At 47.8% G+C, this 16,572-nt stretch overlaps 1 protein-coding gene across 3 annotated transcripts in view; it reads left to right on the top strand.

Annotated features, from left to right (window-relative positions):
* The window catches only part of LOC142568069 (uncharacterized), a 368,896-nt gene that overhangs the window by 306,806 nt on the left and 45,518 nt on the right, over nucleotides 1-16,572 (top strand). For all 3 annotated transcript variants that reach the window (XM_075678155.1, XM_075678154.1, XM_075678153.1), the window contains one exon: nucleotides 16,100-16,257. In XM_075678155.1, coding sequence (XP_075534270.1) covers nucleotides 16,100-16,257 — 158 coding nt within the window. The remainder of the gene's footprint in view (nucleotides 1-16,099; nucleotides 16,258-16,572) is intronic.

Below are 16,572 nucleotides of genomic sequence, written 5' to 3'. Positions count from 1 at the left end.
TGTTAACTTGGAAACATGTGAAAGCTGGCGCTCTGAGGTCCTACAAGGCTACCTACGGAAGTACTCTCCGCAGGACATTTTTAATGCTGATGAGACAGGCTTATTCTTCAAGTTACTGCCCACCAAAACGATCACGTACAAAGATGACAAGTGTACGGGGGGTAAACGAAGCAAAGAGCGAGTAACGGTGATGGTTGCGGCAAATATGACCGGAAGTGAAAAGCTACCGCTGTTCGTGGTAGGAAAGTCGAGCAATCCTCGCTGCTTCAAGAACATCAGGTCCCTCCCAACAGACTACGCGGCAAACAGGAAGGCTTGGATGACTGGAGAGTTGTTTAAGCAGTGGCTCATGAAGGTAGACAAGAAGTTCGAGCGCTGTGGCCGCAAAATCCTTCTTCTTGTTGATAACTGCTCTGCGCACAAGATTGAAGTTCAAACGAATGCCGTTGAGTTGGCCTTTCTTCCAGCCAACACAACGGCAGTGCTGCAGCCCATGGACCAGGGCATTATAAAAAATTTGAAGACATTTTATCGGCGCCACATACTAGAAAGAGTTATTCTATGCCAGAATTACGAAGTGACGCTCTTGAGTGCACTGCATATGCTTGTGCGTGCTTGGGAACAAGTGACAGGGGCTACAATAGCCAATTGCTATCGCCACTGTGGCTTCACCACGCAAGGCGAGCACGTGGACGAGCCACCTGCGCACGGAGACTGCGTCACTAGCGTCACCGCTCCCATGTCGGACGTTCTGAAAGACGTTTCCTTTGCCGACTACGTAGACATGGATGCGAGCGCAGTTGTCTGTGGTGTGACCACAGACGAGGACATCATTTCCCAAGTTAAAAACATAGAGCCTGTCGCTGCCAGTGACGATGACGAGGAAGACGACGAGGCACCGGTGCGGCCCTCCGCTGCGGAAGTCATGGCCGGACTTAATGCCGCCCGCCTGTTCTTCAGTTTTGAAGAAAGCGAAGAGGAAGCCTTCCGCAACATTCGCTCTTTAGAGCAGAAAGTGCTTGCTGTTGCCTTCAAAGAAAAAAAGCAGACCACAATTACGGATTTTTTCAAACATTAAATTGAACTGGCGCCATGCCCTGCTGCTTCCTGGTCGCGGTGTCCTGTTTTTCTTCATTGCTTTCGTTAGTTCGAACTTCGTTTAATTCGAACTGAGATGGCGTCCCCTTGCGGTTCGAATTAACAAGCTTTTACTGTATTTGCATCGTAAGTAAGAATGGCATTAGAAAGCTCCGTTGCCATCGTGTGTCTTGGAGCCAGAAGAAGATTGGCATGCTAAAAAGCGCCATCACCATTGCATGTCTATCGTTTCTGTCGCTGTGCTTCTGGCTATCGCTTACCGACTGCAGTAAACCTAGTCACATTTGGTTGAGGTCCGAGGTATGCCTGGAAACTTGGAACTTTAAAGGAGGACTCTGCCATCCATTCCCGTCATGATGGAAGACCTGTCACCATGTCCAACGGCCACAATGCTTGCCGTAGCCTGCTCGGGTGCATCGTGTCAGCGCTACCCTGCCATTCTCGGTGGGATAGGAGACCATGACGGGGAAGAATGGCTCGCCTCCTATGAAAGGGTGAGCAACCACAACAAGTGGGACGAGGCTACGAAACTGAACGTCATATTCTAACTAAGCGACGTTGCGAACTTGTGGTACCGCAACCTTGAACCTGACCTATCGATTTGGGTGGAATTCAAGACCAGCCTTACAGAGGTGTTTGGGCGGTGTGCAGTCCGCAAGCTTCGTGCCCAGCAACGTTTGCGAGAATAAGCGCAGCGGAGCGGTGAGGCATTCGCTAGTTACATTGAGGATGTCATGGATCTCTGCAAGCGGGTCAATGCGACAATGGCGGAAAGCGACAAGGTCAGGCATATTTAAAGGGGGTTGACAACGATGCCTTTCAGATGCTGTTGGCAAAGACCCTCAGCACTGTCTGAAGTAATGACCCTTCCCCAGAGCTATGATGAGTTGCGCAAGCAGTGGCGCTCGCCACACGCAGTGCATTGGTAGGCTCTCCCTCAGGCTTGACTGTTATCGCCGATGGCTCTTCGATGATGGCACAGATTAAGCAGTCTTTTTGCGAAGAGGTGGCCCGCCTACTTTCATTGGTGCATCTGACACAAGAGTCACCTTCCTCTTCATTGACGTCCACACTGCAGCATGTTTTCCAGGAACAAGTCGCTGAGTGCATTCCCCTTGTCTTTCACAACACTCCTGTTGCTGCACCACACACCTATGTGCAGTTAGGTACGGTGCCCTCAACGCTGACCCCTGCCGCGTTGTATGCACCAACACGGACACCTCCTTCTCCCGCCAGGTTAGTGCCGCAGTATCCCCGCCCGTAGAACCCATGGCACACACCAGACAATCGGCCAATTTATTACTGCTGCAGGATTACTGACCACATGGCACATTTCTACCGGCGCCGGATGTCACCTCCTGCTTGCTTCTGGCAGCCAGCTTTAAACTACCCTCCAAGAAAATTTCAACACCATGCTTCACCGGATCCACCCTTCAATTCAATGAGCCTATCAGACGAATCTGCTTTTGCCAGTTGTCGACCACCTTCCCCTTGCCGCCGCTCCATTTTGCCCATGAGGTGTTACCACTCGTCCCGAGGAAAACTGGTCACCACAGTTTGGGAGGTCAGAATTGCGTGTCTTGCAAAATCTTCAAGGTCTCCAATCTCCCCTCGTAACATGATTCATATGATCGTGGAAGGAGTACAGATACGGTCGCAGACTGATTTTTCGGACTCCGAAAATTCGGACATGCTCGACTATTCGGTCCGCTTCGCGGCACCGCCATTCTCCCCATAGACCATAATGTATATTAACTACCGAAAGTTCGGACACCTTGCAACCTCTCGTCTGATTTTTCAGACACTCCTTGAGCCAACTTGATCGAGAGCACCATGCACCGACTCTGACCGGTGCATGGTTCGACTTGCTGAACGCCATTTTTGTTTTGAACGGAGCCTCCTTGCTGCCCCACGAAGTGGCGCTACTGCAAATCCCCGCTCATCATCATCGTTTCCATAGAGTTTCTCACTTTATTATATAGTGAGAAACTCTATCGTTTCTGCCTGGTTTGATGGAGTGGCTCTACAGCAGTTCCGGTTTCAATTTTGTAAGCCATGTCAAGACAATGCAGCAGCTGATTGGGTTTTTTTTTCACGCACGACGCTGTGAGTAGGTCACATTTTTCATTTGTGCGACTGGTGTGGGCATGGTGGTGATTGCTTTGTGTGCTGTGTCGAGGTTCCAGTTATCCAAAGCAGCATACGGAAACATCGCGTCAAGTGTCTAATGGTGCCGACAGTGCCTGCGCAGACTGCACTGGGGAATGCCAGCAAGCGGGTGCCGGGAGGCCTAGGATTTGTCGCCTTCTGATGTGCTCCCTACTGACGCGGAAAATGTTCGGTCGAGACCTGTGCAGTGGTAGCATTGCGATTCTGGACACCGTCTCATTTGACAGTTTCACAGGTGCTGACACTGCTGTACTGACATGCGCAGAACTCGACCATGGCGAGATCATTCGTCAGGTTTCTTCTGCGCCGCCGGACAATGACTCTGAGTCGGAAGGTGATGCGCCATGTGCTACACTGCCGTCGCATGCGGAGCGTGTATGTCACGCATAAGTTAACGCCTGGTACGCTTGCTTGAGCGGGCGGAAGGAACACATGAACACAAGGTGCAGCACACACAACATTCATTCCTTTGGACTTTTAACTACAGGAACACACGGTAACTTTCGACACTTATTGCACACAGAATGCGTCCTCCCTTGCTAAGCTTCACGCACGCACACCCACGTTTACTAACGTCCGTGCGGCGATCATCTATACGCTATAGTAGGGGCGCTTACAGTACCGGTTCTGTTCGACGTGGGTATCGGCGTCCCCCCGGTCTGTGGTCCGTCGTTGTAATCTGGTCGTCTTCAGTCTTTGCTGGTGTCCGGCGTCACCGATGCCCCGGCCGACGTGACGAAGGCACGGTCGCTGAGGAGCTGTCGCGCTCCGGCAGAGCGGGGCTCGTGCCGGCTGGCGCTCCTGATGCGCGCCGGCCCAGCTTAGTTCTCTAGACGGGACGGTGACTGGCTGTAGCCAGCCTCCGCGCGTCTACGTTCAGCGGCGAAAACGCTGAGGTGTCCTGGCAGGTAGTTCCGGGCCAGTGGTAGTTCCGGGCCAGCGGTAGTTCCGGGGACGTCGAACATCTGCTCGCTGAGCCTGGTACTCGGGCGGGACGTCAATGTGTCGCCTAGGACCTGGGGCAGGACCCAGAAAGGCGATCTCCGGCCGTCTTCTCCTGGAACGCTGCGCCCGGCCACCACGTCCTTCCCTGCGCGTGCCCCTTCTCCAAGATGGCCGCTCCACGCGCTCGCTCCACTCCTTCTTCCTCGTCTTCCTTCTTTGTTGGCGCTTGTCACTCCTGACAGTGTACAAGCAGTGACTGTGCTTTCAGCCGCCTATAGTGACCGTACGACCCTCTCTGAGATTCAGGCTTATCTGATTGCGCATAAACCGAACAGCGTGCAACGGAGCATTCACAATTTTTTCAAGCCTACTGCTGAGCCCGAATAAGTGTGTGAAAATAAAGGATTTCATTTTTTTTTTCTTAATCTGCTTTTTCAGACACCTGTTTATTCTGACATTTCTGCAGTCCCCGTGAGGTCCGAATAAACGGTCGGCGACTGTACTAGTGCTTGCAGACACAGGAGCCACAATTTCCGTAATGCTTGCCCACCACTGCAGCAGACTTCGGATGGTGATGATGCCACTTTCAGGTCTTTCGTTATGCACAGGTAGCACGCAACACATTGAGCCATCATCGAAGGAGAGCGTTATGTTATTGAATTTTTTTCCTCGCCTCTCGTTCTCACAACGTCGTCTTGGGATGGGATTTTCTTTCATGCCGTCATGGGCTGTACTCGCGGCGAGGTTGCATTCCTGCTTAGCTCGTTTTGCTGATTATTTATTTATTTGTCACATGTAATTTGAGGAGCAGCCTCGTGCCATATTTTTGGTTGCAGAAGACACCAGCATACCTCCGTGGTCATCTGCGATCATCCCCTTGTTGTGCGACACCCTGTGTGACGATAGTGTGCTTTTTAGGTCGTCTGACCTTATTGCCCAACACCAAATAGTTCCTCTGCCATTCGCTGTGCTTAATTTTTGTGCTGGTGCCACTTCCATGTGTATTTCTAACCCAGCATCACTCCCGCTTCATTTGTTGCGCCACGAGTGCCTCGGTTGTGTTGAGCCGGTGCACCTTCAGCGCGCATCGAGACCCACCTGCTGCTTACATCGCCACTGTAGACCCTGTGCCTTCGAATTCTTCACCACACCCCTTTACCACATTCGTTGACCGTAACCTTACTCTGATGCAGTGTGACGAGCTTCTTCGTCTTCATCATTTCAGAGCTGCATTTGATTGCCTCACTACTTCTTTGGGTCAAGCAACAGTTGTCTCCAACACCATCGACACTAACTCTCATGCTCCTCTGCGGCAGCAACCTTACCGGGTCTCAGCCACAGCGAGGCTGGTTATAGACGAGCAGGTGACTGACATGCTCACTCTAGGTGTTATTTGTCCATTAAGTAGTCCATGGGCATCCCCAATCAATCTTGTCAAAAAGAAAGATGGTTCCATCCGATTTTGCGTCAATTATCGTCGTTTGAATAAGATCACGGGAAAGGATGTCTAGCCTTTGCCGCACATAGATGCATTTGACTGCTTACAAGGAGCCACATTTTTTCCTTCCTTGGATATCCGCTCTAGGTACTGGCAGGTGCCCATGGATTTTTTCCTTCCTTAGATCTCCGCTCAGGATACTGGCAGGTGCCCATGGCTGACGCTGATCGCTGTAAGACCACATTTGTCACACTGGACAGCTTGTATGAATTTAATGTCATGCTGTTTGGCATGTGTAATGCGCCACATTTGAACGGATAATGCACACTATTTTGCGTGGCCTGAAGTGGCAAACATACCCCTGTTATTTAGGCGACGTTGTAGTGCTTGCGCCTGACTTCTAGAGACATCTCCAATGCTTTAAACATTGATCTGCCTTACGCAAGCGGGCCTGCAACTTACAGAAGTTTTTTTTCGGTGCAAGTTAAGGGGGGGAGGATACACTTGAAATACTTTTTTATTTGTAAACAGATCTGAACGAAATTTTCACACTTGGTGTATTTTAATATGCAGATTCTAAAAATATAATTAATTTTGCCATAGGATTAGTAGTTTCTGATATACTCTAAAAGCATTGTATAACCTGGGTCCTTTGTTTGGAGGAAAATTAGCATCTGAACGGAAAACCCTAAAACAGTAATTTCAGTATAAAGGCTATCTAGAATGTTCAATGAGTGTCATAAGGTATTAATAAATGTTCTAGGCTAGTCTGAGCAAGAGTTAGAGCTCATCAAAGTTGTGAGAAAAAAAATGTCATCTTGACATGTCAAGCATGTGACCCATTTCAAGAACTTTTTGAGAAGAGTACTGGTTTGAAAAGGTGCATATTGCTTACTGCATACGTTTCTCTTTCTGGCAAAAAAAAAATATGCCGATAGCTGAAATAGGACAGAAGCTATTTTACCTCCAAATTGGAAGTATGTCAGAATTGTTGTTTTGAGAAATCAAGGAAAAACATTCTGCAACATCTTTATCGAGAACATACCAATAAAATCTCAAGGAAATTCACCAGGGGTATAAACTGGATGCATCCTATCTTTATGCCGCTTTTTGGCCAGCTTCCTTGTGCTCAAAGAGGGTTCTTGTTGGAGTTAGCACTTCGATGGCAGTCTTTCTCCTTCGCTCGCTGAGATGCATTGCCCGGAATATTCATGTGTAGCTGCTGTGGAATTGCAGTGGATGCAAGCAGGTTCCCAGTGTTGAAGCGTAGGACAGCTTCCCCAACAGCAGCTTGCACGGCAAAGAGAGATGCATGCTGTTCCTTTGAGACACTCCAAATCACTGAGTGAATACTCTCATTCGAATTCTGTGTCTTGCCTTGCTGGCATCTCTGGAGCAGGGTTTTTTCAGATAGCCGCGTATATACAGGCAGCATTGCTTCTGCCACATGTTCTGGCAAGTTGTAGTGGTGCCTAGGTTCAGGCTCTCCCTTTGCTCTCGCAGCATTTTGACGACAGAACATTGTCACAACATTGCTGCGAGCCCGTACTCCTTGGCGGGGTCCTTGAAAGCATTACCACTTTCTTCTAGCCGCACCCGGGACACAGCACGAGTCCAAGGAACTCTTGTACGACGGATAAATCCACGATTGCAAATTCACTTCCGCTGTCGTTGATGTCCTCTCTCGTGTTGACACCCAGCAGCTTGAACTTTCGTTCCATTGCAGACTGCGACGCCAGGCACGTTTTCCGGTGCTCGCTGTGGGCTCGCTACTTTCTTCAGTCGTGAAGGAAGCGGTGCCTGCATGATCTGTGCCAACACGCGTGGCATGGGCGGACGAAGTGTTGACGCTAGACATGCCAGTTTGCAGCTCGGAACTCGATCCGGTAGAATGTCCAGGCCACGACTTACTGGAACTCCAGACCTGCACAGATATCCGGCTTCTATAGGAGCAGCTTGCGCCCACTTTCGTTCAACCGACGGCCGTAGGTGGCGCTTTTATAATCTGTTCGTCTGCTACGTGGTGGGCGGCTGTGCGGCATTGTAATTAGTACGGCAGCTGTTGTGTTGTGACGAACTGCTTCTCTAGTTGATGATTTTTGCTAACACAGTTACAGTGATGCCACAAGGCTTTGACCAGTCACTTGGCTCCAAAAGTTGACTGCCCGAACCTAAAAAATGTCGGAGCGTGTAGTCCGCTGCTCTCTAAAATAGCGTTAAATAACCGCTCCTATTGCCTTTTTCAAGCAGATTATTATATATCACATTGTGTATAGAGTTCGCAACGTACACAACAGTTTAATTGTACACGTAAAATTCACTTCTGCACTCTTTAGAAACTTGAAACCACCGCAGTGTTCGACGACAGAACGATTACCACTCATTTTAACTCTTAAAAGTTCTCCGTGAATGCGTTGTGAGTTCAAAAAGAGAATTACGCACACAGCTTCACTGCGTATGTATCTTAAGCACCACCGTTATGCTGCTGCCGTACCATGCAGAAAAGATAGCTTTACAGTTTGAAAAGAGTTCCGTGACACATTTTGCAGTGCAGCACGTTTTAAAGCACTGGGATCGCTTAATTTTTTGCAAGCTTTCTACTCAGCTAGACATCCAACGACATTAAAAACAAGATATGCTCACCTTCCCTTGAAACAGAATCGATCAGCCCATTGCACATATCAGGTGGAGGAATTACTCGTGAATACTTTTACTATACTTTTACCAGATCATCTGCCTTTCACTACGGCACACAGCAGTAAATCCTAATGTCGCCTACGACATTAGGCTACTAAAAAAAGCTAGATTATCCTATGAATCTTTTTAAACAATTTTTCCTGTCTCTTACGGAGGCTAGGAAAGGGAAATTTATGCCGTCGATCTAGCATGGCAGCTGCCACCTATGCTCGTTGTTTACATTTCTTGCACCGCTCGTCCTCTTTCTAGTTTCACTATTCAAACGCAAAGCATGCGCTAGTATGTTTACTTTTGTATATTTGTGAATTTATTCATTTACCGCCAATACAAGTGCTTTGTGCCTGCCAAAGTGGCAAGACAAGCGCTGAACAGATCGCAGAAGCAGACGACAGCGAACAGGTTATAACTAGCGCCACTCTGCTCGTACGTTCTTTCCCTAGCAGCAAAAGGGGCGAACTAGAACAGGCGTGCTGGAGGAGGGAGATCTGTGCAGGTCTGGAGTTCAGTAAGTCGTGGTCCAGGCAGACCAGCAACCGGCAACTCCGCGAGTATGACAGGCCTAGTCGCCTTCCGTCACGCATTCCACAGCCGCTTGACGCGTAGTAACCTTGAGACGACGATCTTTTCCAGCCATCCGGGCAGCGAAATGAACACCTTATCAAACGTCGTCGCGAAGCGAGCGGCTGAACAAACGTAGACAACATAGACAGCGGCGCGATGAAACCAGAGATAAACTTAGCGAAACGCGAGAGCGGTCAAGCGCATGTCAAAGAGCGCCAGACCAATAGGAGCGAGGCACGCGGGGTGTGCGTGCTTTGGCCAATCGGCGGCACGGACGCATCATTCAGAAATGATGCGATAGCGTCAGTTTCCCTTCACCGACGCCATTTTGAACTGGCGCAAAATGCGCACAAAGAAAACAGGTTCAAAACAAGCGCAAGATGGCGACCACCGGCCACCGCGTTCGCAAATGGCGATGGCACGAAGTTTGAACATTTTTGACCAAATTTTGCTGATTTCGGGTTCACCCTGGCCCCTTTAATCGCGATTTCTTATTATTTTCTGATTAGATTTAGCTTCTAGATTTCGTGGAGGGATTCTTGACTGTATAAACGTAGCGAAAATGCACTTTTCCGAAAATCGACTTTTTTGTGATTTTTGGCTGTTTCAAGACCCGCGTCCCCCCTTAACTATATTGGACCATGTTGTTCCCAAACATGGCGTACTTCCAGATCTTGCTAAACTTCACGCCATGGCCAAATTTCTTAAGCTGACAACACTTATGGCCCTGTGTAGCTTGATAGGCCTGTGCTCCTGTTTTCACCGTTTTGTGCCAAATTTCGCTGCCATCATTGCACCCCCGACACAGCTTCTTGCTGGCACATGTGACCTTGCTACCTGGTCAGAAGAGTGTGACACCGCATTTACCACTTTACATTGTCTACTTACAAAAACCTGCCTTTGATGAGTACATCGTAGCCTACGCCATTCGAACTCTCACCAGAGCTAAAGCGAACTACTGTGACTGAAAAGGAATGCTTAGCCATTGTGTGGGCTCTTGCCAAATTTCGGCCTTACCTTGACGGTTGACCTTTTGATGTCTTCACAGACCACCATGCGCTTTGCTGTCGTCGTCCCTGAAAGAGCCGTCTGGCCGCCTCGTGCGATGGGCCCGTTGTCTACAGGAATACGACATCAGGGTAGTCTACCCCTCCAGGCGCAAACATTCTGACGCCGACGCTTTATCACGTTCGCCAATCACGCCTGACGTCAGCAGCGTTTTGTCCCTGATGCCCACTTTGTTACCTTCGCACATCACTGACTAGGCTTCAGAGCAGCAAAAGGACCCATGGATAGCCGCTCTTCTGAACCCTCTACAGAATCCTGTCGGGCTACTGGTGTCTCGGGCACTCCACCGTCAACCATCACATTTCGCAGTTCGAGATAGACATTTATACCGCCGAAATTACCACTGCAATGGCCGCAAGTGGCTTCTGGTGGTAACGCGACAACTCCGCAGTGATATCAGCGCTTTATTTCTCGCCGACCCGCAGTGTGGCTGTGGCGGCATGTCCAAGACCTACACACACCTTCGACTTCAATTTTATTAGCGGGGCATGTACAATTACATCAGCAAATACGTCCGCTCATACCCTGATTGCCAATGTCGTAAATTGTCTATTCATCCAGCTGCTCCATTGCAGCCACTCTCATGCCCAGTCGGCCCATTTGGCAGTGTTGGGATTGATTTATATTGTCCTCTCCCGTCACAACAATTGGGCCATAGTTGCTGTTGATCACCTGATGCTACATACGGAAACCGCTGCCCTCCTAGTGGCCAAAGTGCACAACATTGCTTCTTTCATCCTCCATCACATCATTCGGTGCCACGGCGCTCCTCATGAACTCGCGAGTGACCGAGGGCACATATTCCTTTCTGAAGTAGCAAAGTCTCTCCTTCATCAGTGCAACATTATACATCACAGCACCACCACCTATCACCCCCAGGCAAATGACCTGACAAAATGGTTTAGCCGTACTCTCAGCGACAGACTGTCGATGTATGTCCCCTCGTATCATTCATACTGGGACCGTGTTCTACCATTGGTAACATCACATGCATGCGGCCCAACCCATGGTAACTCTTCCTATGCAATTGAGGAGGGGTAGGTAGCTTTACCAGCACAAATGTGAATAATGCCTACCATTGACCATAAAGATGCATAAATCCGCAAAAGAGAATTGAAATAAGGTGTACCTCACAGGTACGCCTGTGGGATACACCACTCCTTTACTTGGCAAACAAGGAAGCACATCAAATTGACTCGCGCATGACAGAAGCGCAGGAAGAACACTGCCAAGAACAAGTAAACAAGCGAGAGTAAAAAATAGATTTCTAGTAGTGTTTTCTGAATTAGCCCTGGAAGAACTATAGAGAAATATATATGTTTCCGGAACAATCACAGTTCTTTTGGATCCCTCGTTTACTGCTCTACCAATTAAAGTGCCAAACCCGACCCATGTCGCTATTTGAGAAGTTGCGTAACGATGCGTGGTCACCAGTCCCGTACAACCGCGTAGAGTGCAGGACGTTGCAGTTCTAGACACACTGCGCCCAAGGTAATGGAAACACTCACATTAGCACAGCAGAGAACTGGCTACGTCAGGTGGCTCCACTGATAACTGTGGAAGCGTGATTCAAAACACACGGAATTATTCTCCACTTCTGGCGGCCTTTTCTATACTTTTTTTTTAAGTAAAGAGATGTTGATCCATACATATTTTCACAAACAACAGTTGAACTTGTTAATTTTCGCTTTTCCTTCCTCTTTGGCTGTTTCATTAGCTCTCTCCCTCAGTAAATCACTTAATTTCTCAGCTCTCTGCAACATTTCTTTCCAGTTGCCAATTTTTCACGAAAAGTGCTGTACAATTATGGAAAAGCCAGACGAGGTAACGGGTGACAATCATATCTTTTATGGTTTTACCGGTTATTGCAGGGTCTGATGATGGACGCTGTTTGGCATTATTTTATTTTCCACCTTACCTAACCCATATCGCGGGTAATGCTTCCGAGGATCTGCCAGCACTGCGGCGAGCCGTCACTCAAGAAAATAATGAAGCAAAAGAAAAAGTTTACTGCACCTGGCGTTTTCTCCAGCTGCAACTCGTTCCTCGAGCATACAGACCAGCTGACTATGAAACGAATAACTTTCCTGGTCCCTCGATCACTCTAAACAAAAAGGTTGAACTAACAAAGCAATAGTGATGCGCGTGATCGTTGAATAGATAGTGACAACTGAACTAATCTCGAGTTATTCGCGCGGGCACCGAATCGATGAGAAAACTGGCCTTCACGCCCCAGGAGATGCCGATAACTACCGCCATCTAAAAGGAGTGAGAACATTGACAAGCATTCCACTCTGTGAAGATGGAATGGCAGCGAGAGCTGATGACAGTCAAAGCTCCAAACGAAAAGTGAAGTGCTTCATCCACGTATGGAGTGCTTAACGCCTGGTTTACCTCCGCCGCGGCGGAGGTGAAGCAGGCATTAAGCACTCCCTTTACGTGGGCCGATCCCTAAGATAGTGCAATACTGGGCCCACCCGCGGCGGAGGTGAAGCAGGCGTTGAACGCTCTGCATACGTGGGTCCATCCAAAGGTAGGGCAAGGCCGGGCCGACCCGCGGCGGAGGTGAAGCAGGCATTAAGCACTCCCCATACGTGGGCCGATCCCTAAGATAGTGCAATACTGGGCCCACCCGCAGCCGAGGTGAAGCAGGCGTTGAACGCTCTGCATATGTGGGTCCATCCAAAGGTAGGGCAATGCCGGGCCGACCCGTGGCGGAGGTGAAGCAGGCGTTAAGCACTCCCCATACGTGGGCCGATCCCTAAGATAGTGCAATGCTGGGCCCACCCGCGGCGGAGGTAAAGCAAGCGTTGAGCGCTCTGCATACGTGGGTCCATCCAAAGGTAGGGCAATGCCGGGCCGACCCGCGGCGGAGGTGAAGCAGGCATTAAGCCCTCCCCATATGTGGGCCGATCCCTAAGATAGTGCAATACTTGGCCCATGATCATAGCCCTGATCGCGCTCTCGTAATGATCTCACCCCTGAATTTTGTCATCAAAATTCGATTTTTTTTATTTCTCGTGTAATGATCGCACCCCAAACTTGCCGCAGTGATATGTCGTGTGCCAAGTCTAGCTAATAATGATCACGCTTACTATCTGTCGAATGCTACACGAACGACTCTTCAAGACAAACCAAGCGATCTGCATGCACCAAATATTCTTAAGCAGATGCCCCATTTCATTCCTTTCATCACTTTCCGCACTTCCATGACAACAACAAAAAAAAAACTACAACCACACTTGCCTTTATTATGTGTAGGCTTTATAATGGTTGTGGTCAACATCAACAAAAAAGGCGGATTTCGATTCTTCTCGTCTGCACTCGTGGGCACGCAACAAACCGGGAGCGGCAACGATAGCAGGCACGTTTACACTGATAGGTTAGAAGTGTACCCTTACTCATACGCCGACGCTTGTAACACAGCTAAGATATTTGCCCTTAGCAGAAACATGCCATATTAGGATAGTAGTGAAGACAAATTCCGCAGTTTCCGCAGCTTGCCTGCCATGTGTTTCTATGTCACTGGCAGCTAAGCGCACCCATCCGTTTCTGTCCCCTCAAAGTGGACATGGCTACGTTATTGCCGCAAACTTGCAGATATTAACGGTATTATTCATTACAGATACGGAAGAAACTGTTTCAATGCACGCAATGTACTCACGAGCAGGAAAAAAAAAATCGCATGCGGCTTGCTTCGCCGGCCGGCATTTTTTTTTTTTTTTTGTCCTGCACTACATACAGTGGCAGCCGGCTATTTGTTGATCTGTTGTCATCCTGCAGCAAACACAAAATGAAAAAAAAATTTTCTGTTGCGGGAAATTTAGCTTTTGTAATGATCGCACCCCTGAATTAGCGACAATTTTTATTACAAAGAAATGCGATCATTATGCGAGTATCTACGGTAACTGATTTTGCAATTGTTGGTTTTTCTCTTGTGCTAGAACAAACTTATTAATATCATGTTAACAGCAATGTTAGTAGAAACAGTACTTACAAATCACATTACCTGTTAACCTGAGTTGCAATGGTGTTTTGTACTAATTTGCATGGGCCAAGAACTAGGAGTATGACTAAGGGCCCAGGTGATTTTTAGCAACATTCTGTAACCATATATAGAAATAAACTGACAATGATGATGAAATCTTTTATCGGTTAAAATGACCTACATTGTCTTAAAGGAGCGTCACTAAAGTTCATCTCATTTCAAGAACATTTACAGAGCCGCAACAGCCCAAACATGAGAAATCATTTTGAAATGCGCAAAGTCACTCTGACATACTAGTGCTTGGGTTTCAGCCTGGAGCTCAAATACTAAAGGTTTGGTGTTTGTTTTATATTTCAGTAGTATACATGCAGTAGTATACAGCGAAATTATTGAAAATAGTTATGAAATACATAGTACTTCTGAATTGATTTACTATTTCTCTTTAGCGTTCTTTTAGTAGGAAATTACTATATGCTAATAATGTTGCAAAAGTGTAACGCTAAACACTTTTGTGATACGGTTGAACCCACTTCCAACAATGCTGGTTTTAACGATATCTTGAATGCAGTCAAACCTTGATATAACGAACCTCGATGTTGCGAGATTCACAATGTAACTAACTATTTTTATTTCCCGATCTTAGCTACGTCGAAAACTGTGTATATGTTGCAATTTAACAAAGTAATTTTGCAACATGGTTTCAATTTAACACAGGTTTAGGCCATTTCAAGCATTCGCAAGCATCCTTCTGCATGAAAACGTTGAGAAGCCATCGAAACGTGTGCGCCGGGTTGCGATATGAAGAAAACCCCACTGCGCCATTTAACGCGTTAGTAAACAACTCTCATCTTAAGTACAAGAGGGGTGGGTACAGGAGAGCACGCATTTCCTCCTCTACCGTTGCTGTGACTTTGCGAGGCTTTCCATCTAGGTAATCTGTCCATTTAGGAGGTAATCTGCGGCAAGCGCAAAGCTAAAAGCAGAGATGGTTGATGCCGTGATGCACATTGTGTTCCCATGTGTTTACTGTTGGCGGCTGCATAATCCCAAGTTTCTGAGACACGGCGTGAAGCGTTCACTCTGTTTGTGACAGCGAGTGTCTGTGGTCATCGAGCGAGATGTTCACATTTGCCTGAGTAACACATTACACCGATAAAACTAAAACCTTACTTTGCATACTTGGCTCTTTGCTATCGAAACTGTGAATTTTTTTTTTATCTGGACGATTATCTATCTTTTTACATTTTCACTTTCAATTTGTGGGCACCATCTTTTGACGGCTGCGGGCACCAAGCTCAGTCAGCTATGGTGTCCAAGATTTACAGCATCACGCAACGCAAATTGCAAATCTAGGACGCCGTGAGCCGTACCGATGCATTCCACTCAGTGTGATCTGGACCGCACATGTTGGAGCTCATAACCACGCTGTTACGGCCCGACCTCCTCATGATTTCTTTACAATTTCTTACTGATGAGGTACTATAGAACATAAATGTGCTGGGTATTTGTGTAACTATTATTACTACTGAATTAATGAAATTAGTCATTAACAAAGTTTTTCGTTGCAAGTACACCTTCGTTATATTGATCTTTGACTGTATAACAATGAGCAGCCACGGCACTATGAACTTTTGTGTGTTCTATAGTAAAATAAACCACTTACTGCAATGTTCTCATGCTGCGTTATTGGTATAACAATGAAACCTGTCTACTGGGTGTCTGTACTGAAAGAGAAACAAACGCGAATACTCAAAGAAGCAAACGTAGTAATAACGGCAAGCTGCTGCAGTCGTGCCGGCATGCTGCGCACGTCATGCGCCTCTCTCTCCGCTCCCCTTTCATCCCTACGAAACTCGCGAGGCGACTGTGGCAATAGTGCAGACGGGCATCAGCTGTCGATGGAGGCAGGCAGCGTGCACAGCTGCTCAATTTAGTGTTCCTTTTCGTACGATATGAGGGGGTTTGACTGTACGGACTAAACCACTCTGGTAGATCGAACAATTCACTAGGTATTTCTTCAAGTTGCCCTGACTTTCCAGGCAAAGCATTCGCATGCATGCAACAGCACCGCAGTGCCACTTTTACGTCTATGCCATTGTGAGAAACCGTGTAGCTTGTGCACTCTGTGCTGGCAGGATCTGGTGGGCCGGTACCAGAAGCAAGGCCGCGGCTGCATCCCCGAGTGCCTGGTGCTCTACTTTGCCTTCGAGTTGATCACCGCCCTGCAACAGGTGCACTTGTGTGGCATCATCCACGCAGATGTGAAGCCTGACAATGTCGTCATCATTGACCTGTGAGCACCTCCTTTATTTGCTTTTCCAGTTCCATACCTGCTAATCTTTACAGTTTTATTGTGAAATGCTTCACTTTTAGAGCTTCGTTATCATCGTACCGACACTGATCTTGCAATTTTTCCTTTGTGCCAGCTTTAGTGCAAAAGATACATGAAAAGGATAACAATGCGTTGGTTGACCGATTTTTCATAGCCCGAATAAACTGCAACACCAATTTATACAGAGGCAGACATTTAGGAACCTGGCCCGTCAGGTCCCTAAAGGTGCGCCTCTATATGTCCGTCTGTCTGCGTCGAAACCTTTCACGCTAAAAT

This window comes from Dermacentor variabilis, unplaced genomic scaffold, assembly GCF_050947875.1.
Source record: "Dermacentor variabilis isolate Ectoservices unplaced genomic scaffold, ASM5094787v1 scaffold_16, whole genome shotgun sequence".
Classification (NCBI taxonomy): domain Eukaryota; kingdom Metazoa; phylum Arthropoda; class Arachnida; order Ixodida; family Ixodidae; genus Dermacentor; species Dermacentor variabilis.
This window is presented reverse-complemented; position numbering and strand designations above follow the sequence as displayed.